This window comes from Ambystoma mexicanum, chromosome 4p (genome assembly GCF_040938575.1).
Source record: "Ambystoma mexicanum isolate Mex_15411 chromosome 4p, UKY_AmexF1_1, whole genome shotgun sequence".
Classification (NCBI taxonomy): domain Eukaryota; kingdom Metazoa; phylum Chordata; class Amphibia; order Caudata; family Ambystomatidae; genus Ambystoma; species Ambystoma mexicanum.
The window spans coordinates 28,376,132-28,401,383 of record NC_090927.1 but is presented as its reverse complement, the minus strand read 5'-3'; the positions used below and the strand labels follow the sequence as shown (position 1 = coordinate 28,401,383).

At 47.9% G+C, this 25,252-nt stretch overlaps 1 protein-coding gene across 2 annotated transcripts in view; it reads left to right on the top strand.

Moving 5' to 3' along the window:
* LOC138452926 (uncharacterized protein KIAA1958-like) overlaps positions 1–25,252 on the top strand; it is a 523,224-nt gene that overhangs the window by 307,587 nt on the left and 190,385 nt on the right. The window contains exons 4-5 of one of the 2 annotated variants that reach the window (XM_069605283.1): positions 24,512–24,591; positions 24,701–24,824. The exons of the other annotated variant lie outside the window; for it this stretch is intronic. Of the exons in view, the coding sequence (XP_069461384.1) occupies positions 24,752–24,824 (73 nt within the window). The 5' untranslated portion in view covers positions 24,512–24,591; positions 24,701–24,751. The remainder of the gene's footprint in view (positions 1–24,511; positions 24,592–24,700; positions 24,825–25,252) is intronic. 2 annotated transcript variants of the gene reach the window in all.

The following is a 25,252-nucleotide window of genomic DNA, read 5'->3' as shown; positions in this document are numbered from 1 at the left end:
CACTGCACCTGTACTTCAACATCCTGATCCAGATTGTCAGTTTATCGTTGAAGCAGATGCTTCCAGTGTCGCAACAGGAGCAGTACTTACGCAAGTTTGTGCTGAAACCAAGGAGGAGCATCCAGTTGCTTTCTTCTCACGGAAGCTTACTTCATATGAACAAAACTATACTGTCACTGAGCGTGAATTACTTGCAATCAAGGATGCTTTCCGAGAATGGCGACATCATCTTCTTGGGGCCAAACATCAGGTGCTGGTGTACTCGGATCATAGAAATCTTCAGGCATTCAAAACTATGAAATGTCTTATAGCTAGACAGGCCAGATGTCATGTCTTTTTTGCTCAATACGATTTCCGAATTACTTATCGCCCTGCCAGACAACATGTCAAGTCGGATGCTTTGTCTCGCATCGGTGAAGAGGTGAAGGAAGAACCATCGGTGCAAAATAAGTTGTTGGCAGATCACGTGATATGTAGTTGTTCTGCACAACCTTCCCTAAAAAACGAGTTACAGGAGTGGGTGAAACTAAATCCACAATTGATTCAGGAATTGAATATTGATATATACAATGGTTTGCCTTTCAAACAAGGCGTACTCTATCTACCAACTGGTACCACTCGGAACAAGGCCCTCAGTTGGGGTCATGATTCCTTGATTGCCGCCCATCCTGGACAGAAGAAGACCCTAGAGTTGCTGAAAAGATGGTGTTGGTGGCCGTCTATAACACAAGATGTTATAAATTATGTTTCAACATGTTCTGTATGCAGTCAATGAAAGAACACTCCTGGCAAACCAGTGGGTTTACTCCAGTCCCTACCTGTTCCTAAAAAACCATGGGGCATGATATCAATGGATTTTGTGGTAGAACTTCCAAGAAATAAAGGCTACGATACCATATGGGTTGTGGTGGACTACTTTACAAAATTGGCGCTTTTTATCCCCTGTATTGGTGTACCAACAGCTGCTGGTCTGGCTGATCTATTCATCCGGCATATATTCTGGTTTTATGGCCTACCTTCAGTGATAATCACTGACAGGGGCTCACAATTTGTGTCACGTTTTTGGAGAGCACTAAATTCGGCATTACTAATTGATGACAGGTTGTCTAGTGCTTATCACCCTCAAACGGATGGGCAGACTGAGAGAGTTAATAGCACTATGGAACAATATCTGCGATGTTTGTGCCTGCAGTTTCAGTCAGATTGGCTCAATGTCCTGCCGGCAGCGGAGTTCGCCTATAATAATTCCTACCATAGTGCCATAGGTACTTCGCATTTCTATGCTCTGTATGGGCAACACCCCCGATCCATTCCTTTGGATTCCAGTTTGTCTTTGGACGTAATATTAGAGATCTAAAGAGTCTACAGACGAAAGTTAAGCAGCAATTGGAGCAAGCTAAAAAACGAGATAAGACCTATGCCGATGCTCATAGAATCCCTGCACCTGTCTACAAAGCAGGTATGAAGGTATGGCTGTCCACAAAAAACTTGAGGATACCCGGTAAAAAGAAATTGTTGCCTAAATACATCGGGCCATATGAAGTGCTCCACGTTATAAATCCGGCTGCTGTCCGTCTGGCATTGCCACAACGGTGGCGAGTGCATCCTGTATTCCACGTATCACTCATCAAACCGTGCTCTGATGCTACTAGATTGCCTATACGGCCTGTTGCTATTTCTGTGAAAGGGTCAGACGAATATGAAGTACAGGACATACTGGACATGAGGCTACGGTCTGGAAAACCATATTATCTGGTGGATTGGAAAGGTTATGGTCCCGAGGATAGATCATGGGAACCTCTGTCTAACATTCGTGCTCCTGCTTTATTAAGGCGATTCCACTCGAAAAGGGGAGAGGCTGCTCCTTTGGGGGGTGGCACTGTCATGCCTGCTGGACATATCTCTGGACCAGGAACGACCTCTCCATACAAATTGAGTTACGCCCATAGAACCACTAGACCATTCTATTCGAAATGGAGGTTGTTCGATGCATTGCCCGGAAAACGACGTCTGCATTTTTCACGTCGTTAAAATTCACGTGACTTAGTTCCGTCACGTGTATCACGGCAGTTCGTACATAAGCAGCGTGGAAACGTCGATCGCTGCTTCTGATTAATTCATTTTTGGCGTTTTGTAGCTGAACTCCGGACCTGCGTCCTCGCATTCCCTTCAGCAACTTCTTTGGCCTTTTTTGAGCGTGTTTTCCTCCACACGCTAATTCCTGGAGCCGTGTATCATGTTCGCGTGTCAAATCTCCACGCGGACGCTGTCTGCAAGCGCGGCTGTCCTGAGCTGCGTGTATCCTGGTTGCGTACCAAATCTCCACGCGGACGCTGTCTGCAAGCGCGGCTGTCCTGAGCTGCATGTATCCTGGTTGCATACCAAATCTCCACGCGGACGCTGTCTGCAAGCGCGGCTGTCCTGAGCTGCGTGTATCCTGGTTGCGTACCAAATCTGCACACGGACACTGTCTGCAAGGGCGGCTGTCCTGAGCTGCGTGTATCCTGTTTGCGTGCCAAATCTTTACACGCGGACGCTGTCTGCAAGCGCGGCTGTCCTGAGCTGCGTGTATCCTGTTCGCGTACCAAATCTCTACACGCGGACGCTGTTTTCAAGCGCGGCTGTCCTGGGCTGCGTGTATCCTGTTCGCGTGCCAAATCTCCACACGCGGACGCTGTTTTCAAGCGCGGCTGTCCTGGGCTGCGTGTATCCTGTTCGCTTTCTAAATCTCCACGCAGAAACGCTGTCTCCAAGCGCGGCTGGCCTGGCTGCGTGTACGCTGTCGCGTGCAATCCTGCACGTGGTTTTATGAACTACTTTGAACCTTTGGTGCCTGTGACAGTTAACAGGTGAAAATCTAATTTTGTTCTTTGTGGGAAAGGAAGTATTTCATGAACTATTGGAAGGTGATTGTGCACAGAACTTTGGACGCTATCCTGTGGTGCACAAACCCGGTATCTAGCGTGAGCCTCGTGCCGTTCGGGATAAGTCTCCCTTACTAATCTTCCCCTCCTTTATCGTTGTTTCAACTCCTGGTTTTCTTCAAGAGACTTTCGTTGAATTCTTCAGTTTTACCATAAGGTCAGTGTTTTGAATTAATGCTAATACTGTGCTATCATAGTGATTTGAGTTTGGGACAGTTTCTTATGATACTTTATCTATCCTAGGCATACTTACGATACAATACCCACACCCTTTCCAGTGATCCATCTCTCTGCCTGTTTTATCAGTCAGAGAGTTGTATCATTTGGAAGGTCTAATTGACCTACCTACAATCAAGTCGTTTGAAAAAGGATCCAGAAGAGCCCTACCAATTGTATCCTTTTTTGGTTACCGTATCCTTTTCAATTGATACATTGGTGATTTATGACAAAAACAGAGAACAAACAGAAGACAATCATTAGCACGGATTGTGACAGGCGAAATAAGGATGACAAACTTGTTCCATGGAGGCCCTGTCCTTTCAATGCATTTCCAGCATCGCACAAGCCATTTTATTTCAGCATTATTAGTGCGTGCCGAGGTGTTCAAGTAACTGTTTATTAATGACAAGATGTGCACTGTTGCTAGAACTTTTTTTTATGCTGTCGCCAGATGAAGCACGCACCATGGAGGGCGCATTTAGTGACAGCCGCTAGTTTGGAGACAGTAATGGCGGCGGCTTCAGATAGCCGGCCACCAGCCTTGAATCTGTTTATGTAGCTGGATCCATTCATGCGTCTTTTTTCTTTTCACTTGTGCTCCGGTACATGTGCTGCAGCGATCAATGTAAAGTGTCTTTAAACTTCATCCCCATTAAGAGCATCATACACAAAGTCATAAGCGAAGATAGGATTTCTACATGCACTTTTTTACATGCATGATTTATAATGTGCTTTAGAAGTTTTTAATCGCGGACCCGGGATTCGAACCTGTGTTCTGCGCGTGCGTTGCCCCAGAGCTTTTCTCATGTCCCAATGAGTGGATGGCAGCATTACCCGTTATTGAATTGCACACTGCAGTGCTATTCCGAGAAAGTTCCCTTTGAAACAATCCGCAGAGAAAATACGTGAGTGCAGAGGTTGAGTAGGATGGGGTAATATGCAGCACTCTGATTTTAATCTGCATCACACAGGGTGCGTGTTACAGCTAAGCATACGTGTCAGACATGCACAGATCCTTTGGGCGCTGTTTCTCGAGGCTATGCTTGCGCTCATTTTAGCAAAGAAAGATGACCTGGGTGGTTTGCAGTCGGTAAACTCGCAGAAATTTAACGCAACGGGCCTCAGCTTTTCATTAACCATTTTCAACACTATTGTTTGCTGTGTTATTTACTGCGCCTAGCTGCTTATCAGACTTAAAACTGTGCTATATCGGAAATGAACAAGGAACCTTGCAAACTTTGTCATTGCAGGCTATGCATAACTTGACTTCGTTTCTGGGGAGCTCAAAGCTTTTTTAGCCCCGCCCACCCACTCCACCCTACCCACCCTATCTCCACTCTCTCTACCCTGACTCACCAACCCCCCACCCTCTCTACCCCCACTCACTCTACCCCCACTCTCTCTACCCACACCCACCCTACCCCCACTCTCTCTACCCACACTGACCTTACCTCCACTCCCTCTACCCCTATACCTCTCTCTACCCCATCCACCTACCCTACCACCACTCTCTCTACCCACCCTACCTCTGTTCGATGTATGTCCAACCCACCCACCCTACTGCCACTCCTTCTACCCCACCAAACCCGCTCCCTCTACCCCCACCCGCCATTCCCCCAGCCACCTGCCCTACTCTCTATCTGCCCCCACCCACAATACCCTACCCCCACTCCTTCTCTACTTCCACCCTCCCTACCCCACTCTCTACCCCAACCCACCATCGCTAGCCTCACTCTCTCCACAACCCCTGGCCCCTCTGCCCCCACTCTCTTTACCCCACTGACCCAACCCCCACTCTCGCAACCTCCGAACACCCACCCTACCCCCACTCTCGCAACCTACACCCACCCAACATACCCCCACTTTCACAGCCTACACCCACCCACCCCAACTCTGTTTAACCACACCGACCCTACTCACTCTAACCCCAACCCCACTCTCTACCCTGCTCTCATCCGTCCCTCTAGCACTCTCGTTTTATTTCTTACCCTTTCACTGTCAGCTATTCTCGCTCATATTTCCTCTTGCTCATCATTGAACGATTCCTTCCTTGCTCTATTCTCCTTCTCTTGCACAGCCCCACCCCTTATTGCATCCTCCTTTGAAACGTTGCACTCTCCTCCTTGCACCCTTGTGCCTGCAAAATGTAAAGAACAGCAGTACTGGCTCTTTTGACAATACTGCTTATGGGGCTGTAGGTGGTGTGAGGAACTCATGGTGACAACAAGTAAGACAGTTACAAGTGATCACAGTTCAGTGGTGTTTATTGAACCAATTCATGCTGTGTGCAAATGCTGAAAATGCTCCCTCAATTTCTCACTTTCTTTTGTTTGGGTGACAACTTCACCCCTGGAACTCCCTCGGTCAGGCTCATAGCCCTCTTGACTTCACATTCCCATTTGTCCAATATCGTTGGGATTCACTTCCCTTTCTTTCACAGCGCTTGTAGATCAAAGTCTTTCGATTGTACAGGGATTTTAGTTGACCCTCTCTATGACCACTTTGACCTATTTCGCCGACCCTTCTACGGCCTTCTGGTACTTGTAGGTTATCTCACATGGGGCTTGACCAGAGTCTCTCGAGTTAGCACCCACGTGGTGCAGCTTTCCCTCTTTAGATAGTCTCCCCTTCCCGCTTTCAACAGTTCAGTTGAAGTTCATCAGCTTTGGTTCAAAATTTGCCACTTTGCGATTCTCACTAAACACAGCCCTGTTCTTATCGGTTCTCCCCTCGACTCAGTAACTGTGTTGAACTGCTTGGCTTTTGGCTTCTCTGGAGTCAAGGCCGGTACCACGGGCGCACAGGCTTGCCCCGTGTACCATTGACATCTGCTGCAGGACACTTGTGCTATTGTTTACGGTCTTAGGCTCTCTTTTACTAAGGTTCAGCAGGCCTGGGACGAAAAGGGCAAGGTCACCTCTCCTCGCCACCCTCTCTGTTCCTGCCGGCTTCCTCCTTCTTTTGAACTGCCGCGTGGTAGCCATCTCATTGTGCTGTCTACTGTACTCGCCTTTCTCGTACTATGCTCTCTGGTTCCACCTTTTATCCCTGTGGGGTACAGTAAGGGCTGTCAGGTGTGTATGATTCTGATCAAATGCCTGACTTTTCCTGACCCTTGTATTGTGACATGTCAGGTAAACGGCTTTGGTGTTAATCCGTTGTCCTTTGTGTTGTGTGAAAGCGATAGAGTTAGAAAATGGGGGTTGGGTGGAATGTCCTAGGTGAGAGGATGGGGAAAAGTTGTTAAAGGAAGGGGAATACCGCATCTCACCCGTCGGTGTCCCACTCCTGAGGACCCCTCCATCCATGTGATCCTCCCTCACTGGTCCACCCCTAGGAACTGGATCCAATAGCAATGGCCATGTCTTGGCCACCTGGATGACAGATCCTCGAGGCTTAGACACCTTCAGATTTCTCACAGTGGTTACACATACCAATCTTTTCAATGGTTCTTTCAATTTAGGTATCAAACAGATTTCTCTAGATGTGTTGGCTGCTCTTTTTTTGGTTTGTTTGCCAAACTTCTTAGGATATCCCTTTTGCATCAGCCACGTTTGGAGACCCTCTGCATGCCGAAGCAATGTGTTCCTGTCTGTGCAATTTCTCCGGATCCTTAGAAATTGTTCGTACAGGAGATTATTTTTCAGTCCTGCTGGATGATAGCTGGTAAAATGTAGCAGACTATATCGATCATTTTTCTTTCGGAACAATTCTGTCTTTAATTCTGGACCTGACCTGTAGATGTGAAGGTCCAGGAAATTGATGGAATGATGGTCCCAATTGATCGCAAACTGTATATGGGTGTTACACGAATTGAGCTAGGTTTGAAAAGACATCAGTTGGTCTGTGGAACCAGTCCAGATCAATAGTATAACGTTTATGTAGCGACGCCAGACCAGAATAAATGACGTGAAGGGATTTGATTCAGCGTAGATGTGTTCTGTCTCGTACTGTACCATATACAGGTTGGCAACATCTGGGGCAAAGGTTGCCCCCTGCTGACACCTTTGGTTGTTTGAATATTTGATGCTTAAATAAAAAGAATTTTTCGGTCATTGCCAACCTAATACATTCGAGTATAAAGTCGGTGGGTACCATCAGATTTGCTGTTCTGTTATTGAGAACAGTACGGAATACGTCTAGACATTCATTTTGGGGGATAGACGTATATAATGCCTCAACATTGAGGGTTGCAAGAATGCATTGTCCTGTTAAGGTGATATTCTCCAGCATGTTCAAGGTATCGATGGTATCCTTGATGTAAAATGTAATTTTTGTGATGAAGGGTTTCAAAAAATAGTCTGTGTATAGAGACAGCGGTCTTAGTAGTGAATCAAAGGCCAAAACAATCAGTCGACCCGGCGGATTGATAGGGTTTTTGTGTACCTTCGGAAGGATGGAAAATGCTGGAGTCCTGGGATGTGTCTTGTTTAGAAAATGTCTTTCATCTTCACATATCCAGCCTTCCTGCTGGGCATGTCTAGTGAGGCTCTCAATTTCTTCTTGTAACCTTATAGTCAAGTTAAAGTTGAGTTTCTTGTAGGCCTCTGTATCTGATAAAAGCCATAAGCATTCAGTTTCATAGTCGCAAGTGTTGTGGATCACAATACCACCGCCTTTGTCGGCCAGTTTTATGGTGATCGTTAAGTTGTTGTTCAATGATTGGAGGGATGTCCTTTCCTCTCTGGTAAGATTATTGCTGTAATAATATTTCGAAGGGATTGTGTCCTCAAACGTATTCCTTATCTTTGATAGATCACTTCCAGCTTGCTGGCCTCGGAATTTTTTTTCAGTAGATGTCCCTCGAGTTGGTGTCCTTCGATAGCCTCCATATCGGCACCGATGTCGTCATGCGTATAAATAGACTCGCGCAGCGTCCGTTGTTCAGTTCCGTTTTTCCGTGCTTCATGGGCCTCCGAATCGTGTTGCTCAGTTTGTTACTCAAAGTATATTATACTTATTCCTCGAGTATTTCTTACTCGCTTCGATGGCTTCCTCATCTGAACCTTTGACACCACGGTCCGGCTTCAAAAAGTGTCAAGATGTGCAAAAAGAATGTCGTTGACGGATCCTCACAGGATCTGTTTGTGGTGCCTGGAATCGGAGCACCAGTGTTCAGAATGCAAGGACTGCATGTCCATGACGGCGAAAGCCTTGAAGGAGCGTAAGGGGAAGCTCGAAAGAGGTAAGACTCTTAAAACTTCTTCGAAAGTTTTCTCGGCAGAGTCGAGACATTCGTCTCCTCGCCGGCACGGTAAACATTCTCGTTCGAGGTCTCGAAGTAGTTCCCATCATTTTTCGAGATCCAGACATTCGAAAAAGAGGCGTTGAAGATCTCCCTCTTCGTCTTCTTCTGTTTCCACTGAAAGGGTCACCTGCCCAACAAAACATAGCTCTCCAATCAAGTGGGAGGAATTCCGAAAAAGGATGCTTAGCGTCTTCGAGAAAGCGGCCTCGACCCCCTCGGAGACGACTAAAGGTGATACCCTGGGTGAAAGACCCGAAAAGTCGAAACGCTGCGAGTCGTTGCACCCGGCGAAAGAAACTGCTCGAGAGCGTTCCGAACCCTCGAGAAAAAGCAGTAAGACTGCGTCATCGACGCCTTCGTCGAAGGCCCCTTCGACTCATAAATCTGCGTCATCGACGCCATTATCGAAGGGTCATCGACACCGATAAAGGAGAAACCTACGACTAACCACCTCGCAATCAATAGTCATACCGAGGGCTCCCATCATGACCTTGAGAATGTCGTTGATAACCTCGATGACTCCGAGTAGGATTCCGATCCTCTCGAGTTCTTCGAGGTCACTTCATACCTTTTCGACGCCCTTTTTCGGTTTCTTCGAAGCCTTTGACTTCTGCGTCAACGACGTCGACGTTTTCTCAACCAGTTACCACAAGCTTACCCCCTTCTGCTTTAGAAATGGGTTTTAAGCTTTTTCCAAGGTCAGATTATTTCAATGTCTTATCCTCCATTTATGAAGAAGGTGAGGATTCTGATCAGGAAAGACCTTTTGGGTTGTAGAGAACTGCAACACCTGTAGCAGAGGAATTTATCTCTGAAGAAAATAGGTTGAAGGACTTGCAAGATTCCTTGCATGATGCAAGTGGGCTGGATACCTCCCCAGAAGCAGAATTTGCCAAACCAGATCCAGGGGAACATGCTGAGACCCCTTATAGAACTTTAATGGCCAGAATAATAGAATTCATGGGTTGGTCTACACCTTTACCTACTTTTCAACAAGATGACCTTACAGACATCTTGATTAAAGGCCCAAAGGAAGATCTTGTGGTTCCATTCCATACTGCATTGCAGAGGAAAATATCATCCAACTGGAAAACTCCTGAGGTTATCCCGGCAGTTAACTATAGGGTATCTGCTTCTGACCCTGAATATTTGTCAAAACATCCAACCCCAGAGAGTCTAGTTGTTCAAGCAGTAACTTCATCGAACAGTAGATCTGCATACCCTACTGTTCCACAAGACAGGGATGACAAGAGATTTGACGCTATGTCAAAAAAGGTCTTTTCTGCATGTAGTAGACAAGTAGCATTAATGGCACTTAAATCCATTAATGCTACTTGTACGCTCGCAAGATTCAGCCATACACTTTGGGAGTGTGCTTCATCAGCGGCTGACTGCCTCCCGGAAGGAGAAGAAAGGGAAGCTTTTCTGAACATCATTAAAGATGGTAAAGACACAATGTGCGAATCCCTTCAAACTGGCATTGATTCTGCTGACAGTATCAACAGGGCCATGGCGGCAAGTACTACAATTCGCAGGTTTGCATGGTTCCGAAAGTCTGGTTTTGCTCTGGATGTTCAGGCCAGACTTTTGAATATGCCCTTTGACGGCTCTTCTTTATTTGGTAAAAAGGCTGATGAAAGGCTAGAGAAGTTACCAACGTCTAAGGCAGCAGCAAAATCCCTCTGAGCTGCAATACGTCAAACTCCCTATCGCCCCTCAGGAACCTCTTGGAGAGGTAGGTAATTTCGTTTCTATTCCACATTTGGAAGAGGAAGGGGACAGCTGGCTCAAAGAGGCAAAAAGAAATTCACCCGAGGTGGACAGGTTAAAAGTACAAAAGCCGCAGCAGCAGTTGCCTCTTTACCCTCGGCATCTGCATCAGCTGCTTCTAAACCGCTCTGAGGACTCTCCTCACAAAACACCAGTAGGGGGCAGGTTAACTCAACATCTGACGGAATGGCAGGCAATTACGTCAGATGCTTGGGCATTGGAGACAGTTGCCCAAGGTTACTGCCTGCCTTTCCTACGCACTCCTCAGAGTCATCCACCGGGGAACAACTCTTTGAAGTTTCCAGATCCGCTCCTTTTGCAGGAGATTCTAGACCTGCTAGAGAAAGGTGCCATAGAACCGGTACCTGTAACGGAGAGGAACAAGGGTTGGTATTCCCCCTACTTCCTAATACCGAAGAAGGACGGTGGATTGGACTTAAGAGAATTGAACAAATTCCTCAGGAAGGACAAGTTCAAGATGGTAACTCTCTCTCAGATCCTTCAGGCCCTCCAGCTTCAGGACTGGCTGGTATCTCTGGACTTTCAGGATGCTTATTTCCATGTGCCAATCCATCTCAAACACAGGAAATACCTGAGGTTCGCAATTGGCAACTCTCACTATCAATTTCGAGTACTGCCATTTGGGCTGACCTCCGCCCCGAGGGTCTTCACCAAGCTAATGTCGGTAGTGGCTGCAAGTCTAAGGAGGGAAGGGATCCACGTCTACCTCTACCTAGACGATTGGTTGATCAGAGCAGTATCTTTGGAACAAGCTCAGATCCAACTAGATTATGTCTGCCACTTCCTTCACAAACTGGGCTTCTTCCTCAATTTAAAGAAGTCACAGATGATACCATCACAGAGACTCCAGTTCATTGGATCGGTCCTGGACACTTCCCTGGGGAAAGCCTCGCCACCAGAGGTGAGGGCTCAAGATATTCTGCAGATGGTCACCAAGTTTCAAAATGCCCAACGTCTCCCAGCCTTCGACTTTTTGAGGTTGCTAGGCCTCATGGCATCCTGCATTTTCCTTGTGCCAGAGGCTCGCCTGAGAATGAGATCTCTCCAGTGGGCACTAAGAACTCAGTGGTCGCAATTCTCAGGGAGAATGACAGATCTCCTTCAGGATCCGGACAAGGTGGCTCGAGACCTTCAGTGGTGGGCCTGTCAGGAGAATATTTTGAAAGGAGAACTGTTTTGGCAACCATGGCCAGAGATAACAGTAGTCACGGATGCCTCACTCACGGGGTGGGGAGCCCATGCCAACGACTTGACCATCAGCGGTCGTTACATATCAACCTGTTAGACCTGAGAGCAATCAGACTAGCGCTGAAGGCTTTTCTGCCATCTGTACAAGGGAAAAATGTCCTGATAATGACGGACAACACAGTGGCCTACCTCAACAAAAGAGGAGGCGTAGGATCACTGCCTCTGTGCAGAGAGGCGATGCAGCTCTGGTTTTGGGCAATCCAAGAAGGAATCTCTCTATCGGCAGTTCACTTAGCCGGAGAGAAGAACTTGACAGCGGACGCTCTGAGCAGGCAGAACACAGTCTCTCACGAGTGGGAGATAGCTCAGGAAGTCCTTCAAGAGATCTTCGCCCTTTGGGGAACCCCTCAAGTGGATCTGTTCGCCACCAGTATCAACAGGAAGTGCGATCAGTTTTGTTCAAGGGAATTTCCCCCGAGAGGAGCTCTAGGGGACGTGTTCGTAGTGGACTGGAAGTTTCCACCTCTGTACGCGTTTCCTCCAGTCCCTCTCATTCCTCAGATGATCAGGAGGTTGAGAAGATTCCGGAAGACTATGATCCTAATTGCCCCAGACTGGGCCAGGAGAACGTGGTGCCCGGACCTTCTGGACATGTCCATCTGCCCTCCAATTCGTCTTCCACACAGGGAGGATCTTCTCTCACAGAAGGGAGGTCAGGTTCTCCATCCAGACATCAGAACCCTCAACCTTCATGCTTGGTTTCTGAAAGGTTGAGATACAAGGATTGGGACCTCCCAGATGACGTCATGGAGGTGTTGCTTTCAGCCAGAAGGCCAGCAACAAAAACTTTATACCGCTGCCGCTGGAACAAATTCTGCAGCTGGTGTAGAGAAAAGAATATTGACCCCTTTTCATGTGGTACACCAATGGTGCTATCCTTTCTACTCTATTTGGCGAATTCAGGTCTTCAAGTTGTTACAATCAAGGGCTACCTTGCAGCGCTGTCGATCTTCAAGCGCACTGCAGAGGAGCCATCATATTTCAAATTACCCTTAGTAATACAATTTCTGAAGGGGTTAACTAATGTCTATCCCCCGAGACCGTTCCAAGTTCCCTTATAGGACTTAAATTTAGTTTTGAATTTCTTGATGGGTACTCCTTTCGAACCACTCCACTCTTGTTCGTTAAGATTTATCACCCTTAAAACTGTCTTATTAGTGGCTTTGACATCGGCCATGAGGGTGAGCGAATTACAAGCCCTATCTTGTTAACCTCCTCATACAATTTTTCACAAGGACAAAGTTGTCCTACAAGTGAAGCCTAATTTCCTCCCAAAGGTGGTTTCTGAATTCCACATCACTCAGAAAATAACCTTACCCTCATTCTATCCTCCTCCCCATCCAGGGAAAGAGGAAGAGAGGCTACATAGGCTGGATCCAAGGCGAGCCTTGAGTTTTTATATCAGCAGACTGGCTAGGATCAGACAATCAGACCAACTATTCATAGGTTACACAGGGCATAAATTAGGATTGCCAATCACAAAACAGACCATCTCCACATGGATTATCTTAGCCATTCTAGAATGTTACAAATTGGCAGGGAAAGAGCCTCCTCAAAATCTTAGGGCTCATTCAGCCAGGGGTATCGCAGCCTCTTCGGCCCTCCAGAGAGGGGTATCGATTCGAGAAATTTGTGCGGCTGCTACATGGTCGTCCGCACATACCTTTACTAAATTCTACAATCTGGATTCCTCCTCTAGTCAAGAGACTAGATTTGGCAAAGCTGTGTTACACTCTGTTCACTCTTAAAAGGCAATATGACCATTTTACTCCCACCTCCGTTTTCACACCACTGCTATGGGAGTCTATCAAAGATAAGGAATACGTCGGAGGACACAATCCCTTTGAGGAACAAGTTACTTCTTACCTGGTAACGTTCTTTCGATGGGATGTTCCTCCGATGTATTGCTTATCGCCCCTCCCATCCATCCCCTCAGTAAAACTTCCCTTGTGGTTGTAGCTTACGCTCCTTCAAGGTCAATAACCAATTCATGAACAGATAATTCCAAGCTACAAAACGGAACTGAGCAATGGATGCTGCGCGAGTCTATTTATACGCATGATGACGTCGGCGCCGATACGGAGGCTGTCGAAGGACACCGACTCGAGGCACGTCGACGCGCAGCGCCCTCTACTGAAAATAATTTCCGAGGCCAGCAAGCTGGAAGTGATCTATCAAAGATAAGGAATATGGCGGAGGAACATCCCATCGAAAGAACGTTACCAGGTAAGAAGTAACTTGTTCTTCTTTTCAATACTTTCCAAAAATGTTATGCTCACTCTACTGGTATTGTGCATGGCGGAGGACTAAAATTGGATTTTGTCTTGAGACTGGTGATGTTTTCAATGATAGTTGTTTCTTCCTCCTGATCCTTGTTCGCCTGATGTTCAGGTAGCTATACCTCAACAAATGATTTGTGTCTAGTGTTTCTAAAGAACCTGTTCAGCTCTAATTCGATCTCAAGTGGATTAGCCTTTGTAGTTGGTACAAATGACAATCCTTTTGCCAGTAGGCTCTTTTCCATTTTCGTTGCGGGGTGTGTTGCTAAATTGAAAATGGGGATGGCATTGTTCATTGGTTCGAATACCATTGGCGTGTTCTCATCCGTTGTGCTGAGAACTGGGTCCTCCTCCTGGTGCGCCCTTGTGGGTCTCCGCTTTAAGAAAATAGTTGTTGAGGTTGTTGACCAATGTTGCCACCAGTGTGGCCCGAGGTTCCTTGGACTCCCTGGTCGCTGTCACTGAAGGAGGCAGAGGTACCTGAAAAAGTAACTTATCTGTTATAACCTCCTTGTTGTTGTTCACTATGGAATCAATCGCGTAAGAATGGGTATGTTTTTTCTTTGCTATAATTCTGCACATCTTTTTTTCATTTTATGTACCTTCTTCTCTATGGTGGCAAGTTTGAATTTGTCAATTTCTTCCTCTTATTTTTCTAGCTTCTTTTTGGCGTCTGCAATGGTTAGATTTTCCAGGAACCGTTTCTCTATCCCTGACAGTTCTTCTCCCTGGGTTTTGCATTCCTCTTCAGCCGTGTTGATCACTAAAATTAGCATTTGTTTCCAACTCCACTGAAGTTGAATTTAAATTTGGGGTTATCGATGAAACATGCAGTATATTTTTCACCCGTAGGCCCTGTGGGATGATATCAGCCTAGCATGAACTTTCCAAGCATCTCCGTTCTGACCAGTTTTTTCGCCTTTTGATTGATGGTTTCAACTTCATCATAAGATAACCCATGGGATAATAGTCCTTGATCGTTGCCGAGTAATGTTGATGCACCCAATCTTCTTTGATAGTGCTCCTCAGTGTAGGATACTATATCCGTATTTTACATTTCAAGGGGATTGGGTCCTCCGACGTATTCCATATCTATGACAGTAATCACCACAGCTGTGCTGCTTCGGAAAATCTTTCGGCATCTGCGTCCTGCGTCGAGGACGTCGATACGCTGTCCTCGAGGGCCTCCGTCGAGCCAACGTCACTGGATGTTATAAGTAGGATGCACAACGCCCGTAGCATCAGTTCCGTTTTTTTCCGCGAACGTGTTTGCTTCGGAGATCTCGGTGCGCATCGGTTCTACTGAATCCTGTTCTTTCGGTTCTTTGAACCTGTTTCTTCCTTGCGATATTGTATGATGTCTTTGGCTTCTTCCACCCCGCGGTCCGGTTTTAAGACGTGTCGGGTGTGCGGGTCCAAGATGTCACTGACGGACACGCACAACGCTTGCCTCTGGTGCCTCGGGGAGGACCACGATACGGATGACTGTGTGGACTGCCAATCGCGCACATCGAAGGCCTTGCGGGAGCGTATGACGAAGCTGTCGGTCGGTAAGGTGGCCAAGCACCGGAAGTCGCGTTCCACTGGTCTTTCAACGGATGATTCGAGGGGCGACTCTGCATCATCGTCGTGAGTCCGGGGGTTCTCGGTCTGGGAGTCGGTCCCGCCATTCCTCTGCCTCTTCGAGGCACTCCAGGAAGCGCCGTCACAGGTCGCCTTCCCCGTCCTCGTCCGAGGACTCCGCCCATCGGCGGGTTCTTGTCCCAACAAGCATTCCACTCCTGAGGAATGGGATTCCTTCCGGAAGGAGATGTTGCCGATTTTCCAACCGCAGGGCTCTGGTCCGTTGTTACGCTCACCTGGTGTCCACGGGGGCGTTGATCTGGATCGGCCTGATGTTACTTCTTCCAGTGATACTCGGAGCGCCGAGATGACAGAGTGGACCGGGCCACCCAGCTTGGTCTGTGTGGCTCGTATGAATACTCTTCTGTAATGCAGAAAGGGGAATTAACCACCTGTGAGGTTTAAGCGTAACCCCACCTTTTCCCCATGAATTACTTTGGGACTCCTTTAGATTCTCACCTGATAATCTGGAAAGATGAACTCTCCATCCTGCTTCAAGTGCAGGGGCGCGTAGATGACCAGTTGCCTCACTGGTGTGGGAAGTTGGCGAGTTGCAGACAGAGTTGACTCCGTAGAGGTAATAGTTATAAGAGTTCAAAACGTCTGGAATTCACTCTGTCCAATTCCCCTAGGTTGCCCTTATGGATCTGGAAAGAGGTCACGTGGCAACCAGAGATGCGCAGGTAAGTGTTTATAAAAGCTGTTCGGAATAAAGAGGGAAGCTTGCTCTAATCTGTGGTCTTTTTCCTTTTCAGGCATCCATTCGGAGGAAGATCCGTGGATTGAAGCGTTTACCGCAACCGGGTAAGTCTGTAGCGAAATGTTTCCCCATAGGGGCCAGGGTGCGGCGGATATGCGGAAAAGGTCGCGCCGACCCGAGATTAGGTGAGTATCCCTGGTGATCTCAAGTAAGTCTTAATTTTTGCCTTTGTTGCCTTAGATAACTTTCTGTTGCTCACCTTATTGTTTTTATGTCCATAGGTGATGAAGAGCGGCCGCGGACTGAAGATGAGCGTGACGGAATGCTGAAAATGGCAACAGGTGAGTTCAGCGCGGCGTTGCAGGAGGCGCGGCAAGAGCGACTAATGGATTCTTTCTTCCAGGTCCAAGTCGGGAAGATGCTGGATTCAGGTGAGTATGAATTAACACTTGCTCTAACCTTTCCTTCTGTTTTCCTTGCAGGGTTCAGGAGCTCCGGAGTGTAGACGGGCGTGGCAGAAGACTGGAAGCTGCTGCAGGCACGGTGAGCGTTACGCTGCTACTGCAGAATAACGCGAAGCACGTGTGGTTGTCCGGGCGTGGCTTAAATAGCTTTTGAAGAAGTCCCAGGTAAGTATTCTTCCACTGCCCCACCCAGGTAAGAAAATAGTCCCTGCATTAAAATAGTCCCTCCTAAGCCTCATTTGGCTTAGGTCTTCATGCAGCATGGTCTGCATCAGGTGAGTAAGCAGCATGGTCTGCTTTAGGTAAGTTCTCATAAATGAGCCGGGCGCCTATGGCGCCAGGACTGACTTTGTTCTTATGAGCCTGGCGCCAAAGGCGCCAGGACTGCACCCAAACAGCCCCTAACTGGGGCTTTTGGGCATGCTCCAAATGGCGTGATGCCTGCTTCCGGGGCTGCTGGGCCTGGTTTGGTTTCCCGTGGGCAGGCATCATGACATCCGTCCGCGCCATCGAAAGACGCCGGCGTGACCGTTCTAGAGACACTGCGCGTACGCCTTCGGGCTCGAGCGGTCGTCGCGACCACCGGGCGCCTTTGAGGTCCCGGTCGGACAAGGATGGTCGCTCTAGACATGCCCGTTCCAGGTCCCGGTCCTCGATGCCCTCGAGATCGAGGGAACCTGTGAAGTCTTCGAACAGAAGACATCGACGCCTGCGGCGCCGAGGTCGTCAACGGACTCTCTCGAGGCTCCACCTTCGAGGAAGTTGTCGACGGCATCGGCGCCCAGGCTGTCGAGAGACATGCTCGGGGCTCCGCCCTCGAGGCCAGTGTCGACCCCATCGAAGCTGTCGGCGCCGCGCTCGACGTCGATGCCGATTCAATCGACACCCTCGACGCCTTCCGAGGCGGCTTTGTCCGAGATACTCCGTGGCACGGTGGAACCCCCCAGAAAGGCTCTGGCCAAGGCTAAACATGTCTTTGTTCCTTTTTCTGTACCCTCCTTCCAGCCTCTGGATTATATTTCTGAGGTGGATGAGGGGTCTGAGAAAGGTGATGTTCCTGCAGAGGTTCCTGATGGCCTCCTTTCTGGTCATAGCCAACTTGAGGACCTGCGTCAGTCGTTGGACGACGCCAGTGGTCTAGACACCTTTCCGGAGGTGGAGTTTGGTAGGCCTGAGCCTGGCACGCATGCCGAGTCCTCATACCGGCGCCTGATGTCGAGGGTCACGGATTACCTGGGGTGGTCTGTCCCCCCTGGGGATTTTCAGCAGGATGATCTGACTGATATCCTCTACCAAGGTCCACCAACTGACCCGGTGCTGCCATTCCATATGGCCTTGCAGGGATGGGTGGCTGCGGCTTGGACTTCTCTGGAGAGTCTCCCGGCTGTGAGCAAGTCCTTGTCGAAGAAATATCGCCCAGCCAGTGGCGACCCCTGCTACTTGACCACGCACCCTACTCCGGAGAGTTTGGTGGTGCAGGCGGCTACGGCCCCCGCAAAGCAGGCGTCATACCGTACCACCCCTCCTGATAGGGACGACAAATGTTTTGACGGCTGGGCGAAGAAGGTGTTTTCTTCTGGGTGTATGGCGCTTCAGGCTGCCAACTCCGTTTGTGCCTTGTCTCGTTTCACGCACACTCTGTGGAACTGTATCTCCTTAGCGGCTGATCATATTCCCGAAGGGGAGGAACGGGATGGTTTTCTTGCTATCGTGCAGGATGGCAAGGATGCCATGTGTGAATCCGTTCAGTCGGGTCTGGACATGGTTGATTGCGTCAGCTGGTCCATGGCGGCGAACACCGTAATACGCAGGTTTGCGTGGTTGCGGAAGTCGGGGTTTGCTCCTGATGTGCAAGCCCGGCTCCTCAACATGCCCTTTGATGGTGAACATCTTTTTGGCAGCAAGGCTGACGAGAGCCTTGAGAGGTTGCAGACCTCCAAAGCTGCAGCAAAGTCGTTGAGCACTGCAGTTCGCCAACCTCTGCCTTTTAGTCCTAGAGGACAGCAATGGAGGGGTGGTTCCTTTCGATAGGAGCTGCAGGTCAAAGGGGCCACCGTAGGAGTGCCAGAGGTGGAAAACAGGGTACTCGAGGTGCCAAGGCCGCTCGGGCAGTTGCCTCTTTGCCCAAAGGCACTGCCGCAGCCGCTTCAGCTCAGTCATGAGGCCATGTCCCATGGTTCGCCAGTTGGGGAAAGGCTGGCGCAGCATCTTGTAGAGTGGCGTGCCATTACTTCAGATGTGTGGGTTTTGGAGATCATAGCCCACGGCTACTGTCTTCTTTTCCAGCAGATGCTTCACGATAATCCACCAGGGAATCTCTCACTCAAGAGTCTGGATCCGCTCCTTGCGCAGGAAATACCATCCTTGCTGGAGAAAGGCGTCATAGAACTGGTGCCTGTAGCGGAGAGGAACAAGGGATGGTATTCCCCTTATTGTTTGATTCCGAAGAAAGACAGGGGATTGAGACCCATCATGGACTTGCGCGGTTTGAACAAACTCCTCAGGAAGGACAAGTTCAAGATGGTTACTCTTTCTCAAGTCCTCCAGGCCCTTCAACTTCAGGACTGCTTGGTAGACCTCAGGGACCTCAAGGACACTTATTTTCATGTGCCGATCCATCCCAAGCACAAGAAGTACCTGAGGTTCGCGGTTGGCGACTCTGGCTTTCAGTTTCGGGTCCTGCCTTTCGGATTGACCTCCGCTTCGAGGGTCTTCACCAAGCTCATGGTGGTGGTAGCAGCGTATCTCAGGAAAGGGGGGATTCACGTCTACCCCTACCTGGATGATTGGTTGATCAGGGCGCGTTCTCCCGCGCAAGTCCTGGATCATCTGTCCGTCACCTGCCACTCCGTTCACAAGCTGGGCTTCTCCCTCACCTAAAAGAAGTCCCACTTGACGCCAACTCAGCGGCTCCAGTACATCGGAGCAGTGCTCGACACGTCCCTGGCGCAGTGTTTTCCTCCCCAGGTGAGGGCTCATCACATTCAGCAGATGGTGCACAAGTTTCAACATGCCCAGAGTCTCCTGGCTTTCGAGTTCTTGATGGTGCTCGGCCTCATGGCATCCTGCATTCTTCTGGTGCCAGAGGCCAGGTTGCGAATGAGATCTCTGCAATGGGCTCTCAAGATGCAGTGGTCACAGTCCTCCAGCAGGATGTCGGACCCCGTTCAGGTGCCACCTTCGGTCGCCCAGGACCTTCTGTGGTGGGCCGTCGAAGGCAATCTGATGAGGGGGGCTCCATTTTGGCTACCCTGGCCGAGGTGACAATCGTGACGGACGCATCCCTCATAGGATGGGGAGCTAATGCCAACGAGTTGACAGTCAGTGGTCGTTATTCTCCGTCGGAGTACAGACTCCATATCAATCTGTTGGAGCTGAGGGCCATCAGGCTTGTCCTGAAGGCTTTTCTGCCGACTGTGCGAGGAAAGAATGTCCTGATTCTGACGGACAACACAGTGGCCATGCACTACCTCAACAAAAAGGGCGGGGCAGGGTCACTTCCTCTGTGCATGGAGGTGATGCAGCTACGCTTCTGGGCCACCCATCAGGAAATTTCGATCTCGGCAGTTCATCTGGCCGGAGACGAAAACGAGACACCGGATGCTCTGAGCAGGCAGAGCGCGATATCTCACGAGTGGGAGTTGGCTCAGGAGATTCTCCTGGAGATCTTCACCCTTTGGGGGACCCCTCAAATGGATCTCTTCGCCTCCAGTGTCAACCGGAAGTGCGAAAGGTTCTGCTTGCAGGAATTTCCTCCAAAAGGAGCCTTGGGAGATGCGTTCGTGGTGGAATAGTCCTTCCCACTGCTGTACGCGTTTCCTCCAGTCCCCGTCATCCCGCAAGTGCTGCAGAGGTTACAGAGTTTCGGTTCTCGGATGATCCTCATTGCTCCAGCATGGGCCTGGAGGACGTGGTACCTGGACCTTCTCGACTTGTCCATCTGCCCTCCACGTCGTCTTCCCTACCAAGACGATCTGCTCTCACGGGAGTGGGGTCAGGTTCTCCATCCAGAGGCCAGGTCCCTCAACCTTCACGCTTGGCTTCTGAAAGGTTGAGGTACAAGGATTGGGACCTCCCTGAGGACGTGATGGAGGTGTTGCTTTCGGCCAGACGGCCGGCAACAAAGTCTCTGTACCGTTGCCGTTGGAGAAAGTTCTGCGACTGGTGCAGGGTTAAGAATGTGGATCCTTTTTCATGTGACATTCCTGTGGTTCTGTCTTTTTTGCTTTTGTTGGCCCACAGGGGCCTGCAAGTGGGTACTGTTAAAGGTTCCCTGGTGGCGCTGTCTATATTTAAGCACTCGTCTGAGGAGTGTTCTTATTTCAAAATTCCTTTAATTTCTCAGTTTCTCAAAGGTCTCACTAATGTATTTCCGCCGGCACCTTTCCAGGTGCCTGGTTGGGATTTGAACCTTTTTCTGAAATTCCTTATGGGTGCTCCGTTTGAGTCCTTACATTCTTGTCCTTTGAGGCTGTTAACCCTTAAAACTGTGTTTTTAGTTGCGATCACTTCCACTCGCAGAGTGAGTGAGTTGCAGGCACTTTCAGTTAAACTACCCTTCACTGTGTTTTATAAGGACAGAGTTGTCCTTAGAGTTCGTCCTTCTTTTCTTCCGAAGGTGGTGTCGGAATTTCATTTGAGCCAGAAGGTTATTCTTCCGGCATTTTATCCTCCTCCATATCCTGGAAGGAAGAGGACAGGCTCCATAGGTTGGATCCTAGGAGAGCTTTAAGTTTCTACATTTCTCGCATGTCCCGGGTCAGAGTGGATGATCAGCTCTTTATTGGTTACGCTGGAAGGCGTTTGGGACAAGCTGTGACTAAGCAGACTTTGTCTAGATGGATTATTTTGGCAATTTCTGATAATCTGGTCCATTTGTGTTTTTAGATCCAGAAGTGCTGTTTCTGTTTTGTGGCCCGGCCGTAAACCGGACTGTCTCAGGCCTAGGAGATTGTTGGATTCGAGGAACTTTAGAATCTGTAGATAGGCTACACGGTCTAGGATTTTTAGTAGGAATGGCACTGTGGTGATGGGTCGGAAATTAGTTGAGATGGTAGGATCCAGCGTTTTCTTTTTTAACAATGGTAGTACCCAAGCTTCGTTTAGGCCATCAGGAACTTTTCAAGAAGCAAATGAGCTATTGATAAGTGTGGTGATGAAGGGTGCCAACTCATTAGCACAGTCTTTAATGAAGGTGGCGGGACAGGAGTCATCTTTACATCTTGATGGTTTAAGACCTTTGATGATTTTGATAGTTTAAGATGTCGTCAGCGGTGTGAAGGCAAATTTGTGTGTAAATATACATCCGTGAGTGAAGGGGGTCTATATTCGGGTACATTTATAAAAACAAAAGCTATTACTGCTTGTCGATTTCTTCAAAGAGATGTCCCGATAGGGACATAATGAGCATACCGTGCATGAAGGATTTGTGCACACAGAAGTAGGTTCACAAATACTGTGTATCCGGTATCTGCAATGCACATGGATCATTCTTTTTTGTGGTTAAATCTTTTTATTAAATTTCAAACTCTCAAACCAATACAGCCAGTAGTAGACAGTGAGCAGAGGGTATGATAAACAGTTCATACAATTTACGACTGAGGCTCCGTTCTCTCAACCAGAAGGGCATTATATTAAAGCAAAACAGTTGACATGCCCACTTCCACCACTGTAGTAACAATTCCCCACTTCCCTCCCAATCCTCCCCTTATCGCTGACATACTCTGTAAGTCCTGTGGTGGGACATTTTAATCAATTTCTATTCCTATAACATTTAACATTTCATATTCAATGTTGGGATCATGGAAACACCCCCAACGGGCCAGAGGTTCATCACCACCCCTGACATCCTCTTTCTGTGCTTCTCAATTTGTCACACCCCACATTTGTGCTTGACGCTGAATGGTCCCACAAAATGGGTCCGTGCCCCACCCCACCTCCAAGTCACCACAAATATGCTGCCAATGTTGGGAGTAGAGGAGGCCGGCGAGGGGCCCGGAGTACAGGTGTCGTCATAAGGTACGGTCCCATTGTTCAGCCCACAGATCCCCCTCATTCACTCTGACCAGTGTGTCCCTGAGATAGAAAGTGACTCAACATGAGGTGTGGTCCTATTGCACGTCAAGATATCTAAATAAACGGGTCAGCCAGCTCCCAGAAGCGTGTGGCCTGTGCCGGCCTAGAGAGACGTTTGAGGGCGCAGTGTTCCATAGAGCAAAGCTTAGCTAACAGTGTCTTTCACAAGGATTTAGCAGGTGTGTTATTGGCTTTCCAGTTGAGAATAAGGGTCTTACAGGCAGCCAAAAGTATTCTATGTATTAGGTTATATGCATTAGGTTACGCTGCAGGTGATCCGCATGCCAATCCTCTCTTTGAGCCCCAAAGAGCATCGAGCCGGGTGACATCTATGCAAGTGACCTGACTGTGCACCATGCGCCAGTATACTACGTTCAGTGGGCAGGACCAAAGAATGTGCCCCATGGTGACCAGACCCCCACATTGTCGCCATCATGCTGGAGAGTGTATGAGACATAACCTAAATAGCTTGCTCGGTGTGTAGTACATACGTTGGATCATTGTATATTGGAAATTCCTATTCCGAATGCCGAGTGAAACCGCCAGTATTACTTCAAAGAAATTATATATCTTGCCGGGGTCAAGCTCGATCCCCAGGTCACCGGACCATTGGGACGCTAGTATCTGGTTACGCCCAACGTTATTAGGGGCATAAATGGTGTAGAACTTGCATAAATGTGGGTATGATGTTGTATTCTGTTCCATTTCAAGATCTGCCGCCGTCTGTGTCTCCTCTCAGGTCTGTTCTGTGGTGTACTTGCAAATTACTGGCTGTAGACTCATATATTGGAGCCCGTCTGTCTCCCCCAGTCCAAGCACCCACTAAGCCTCCGAGAATCTAATTGGGGAATTCTCTTCGTATAGATCTAGTAACTGAACGTGCGGCCATGCCGTGTCTTAGTTCAGGTTTAATTTATAGTCTAATCTTTACAACAAGATGGCTCTCACACTGATCCAGGCTGGTTCCGCCTGAATAGGTGAGCCCAGTACAGTCCGCAATCTGTGCCACCGCGAGACAGTTGGCCCGATTATTGATTGACTCTTGATCTCATAGGGAAGTTTAGCTGTTGGGATCGCCAGGGCCTCAGACGGTATGAACGGGGCCACAGGGACAGTTCCATAGATTTCCAACTGGTCTGTTCCTCTGTGTTCGGCCACCATTTAGCCCAGCATACCTGAGCGGCAATATAGTAACGTCTTCCATGCCGGTAGCGCCAAGCCGCTGTCGGTCTTCAAAGCCTGGAGACCTCAAGTTTGAGGTAAGAAAAGAATGTGACTATTTTGTGTAGACCTCAAAGAACCCTACCTAAACTTCCTGATGTTCCGGCAACACAGACTGAAAAAATGGGACTGTGTGCTGATAGAATATAAAAATAATGTCAATTTATTACAAAAATTAGCCACAAACAATTTAAAACATAAATGGACCCACAGACACCAGACACAGTGGAAGAAAAATAACAAATACCTAATGCCTAAACCTATCGTCTGAAAAACACTTCCTACGTAATTACAAAAAACACAACAAGACTCAAAACTAAAGCAATAAACATTCTACATGTGTTATAAAAAAGATTCCCGACATGTTTCTGTTCGTCAACAACTCAAACGGTTGAACATTCTTCAGGGGAAAACTTCTGTAAAATATATTGTAGACTGCTTCAACACTGTGCACAATGGGTCACTTTTCACATCTCCAAAATGGATGTAATCTAAAATACAAAAATAAGGGGAAGAGATAGTAAGGGTTGGGTCTGTGAATACTAAATATAAGCCTCCAAACTTCAGGAATAATACTGAGGCATGAGGTAACGTAGGCAAGATAAACCAGATAACATCTGCCTTTATATTAGTTCTTAAAAAAAAAATCAACTATGCAATTACCTTTACACATGCAGAGGCACACCGATAGTATACAAGTGTCCTTTTGTTGTTTCTAGGAAGTGTGGACATAAACACTTGAAGATCGGATTGATTACTTGTAATTCGACCGTCGGAGCAAACCTGTTTCTGACTGAAGGTAATAGAGGGGATTTTCCCTTGTTGTTTAATGATGACTAGGTGGTTATACACCCATATTGAATTACATCTGGTGTGGGTGTTTTCTGGCTTTTGTCTTGGCTCTACAGTGTCCTGGATCAAGTTTTGAGGTGAATTACATGCGCCCACTGAAACAATAGATGCACCCAGTGATTGGTGTTTATCGTGCAGCTCTAATTACTGGCACACGTTGGAAGCAATTATACAGTAAAGGTAATTGCATAGTTGATTTTAAGAACTAATATAAAGGCAGATGTTATTTGGTTTATCTTGCCTACGTTACCTCATGCCTCAGTATTATTCCTGAAGTTTGGAGGCTTATATTTAGTATTCACAGACCCAACCCTTACTATCTCTTCCCCTTATTTTTGTATTTTAGATTACATCCATTTTGGAGATGTGAAAATTGACCCATTGTGCACAGTGTTGAAGCAGTCTACAATATATTTTACAGAAGTTTTCCCCTGAAGAATGTTCAACCGTTTGAGTTGTTGATGAACAGAAACATGTCGGGAATCTTTTTTATAACACATGTAGAATGTTTATTGCTTTAGTTTTGAGTCTTGTTGTGTTTTTTGTAATTACGTAGGAAGTGTTTTTCAGATGATAGGTTTAGGCATTAGGTATTTGTTATTTTTCTT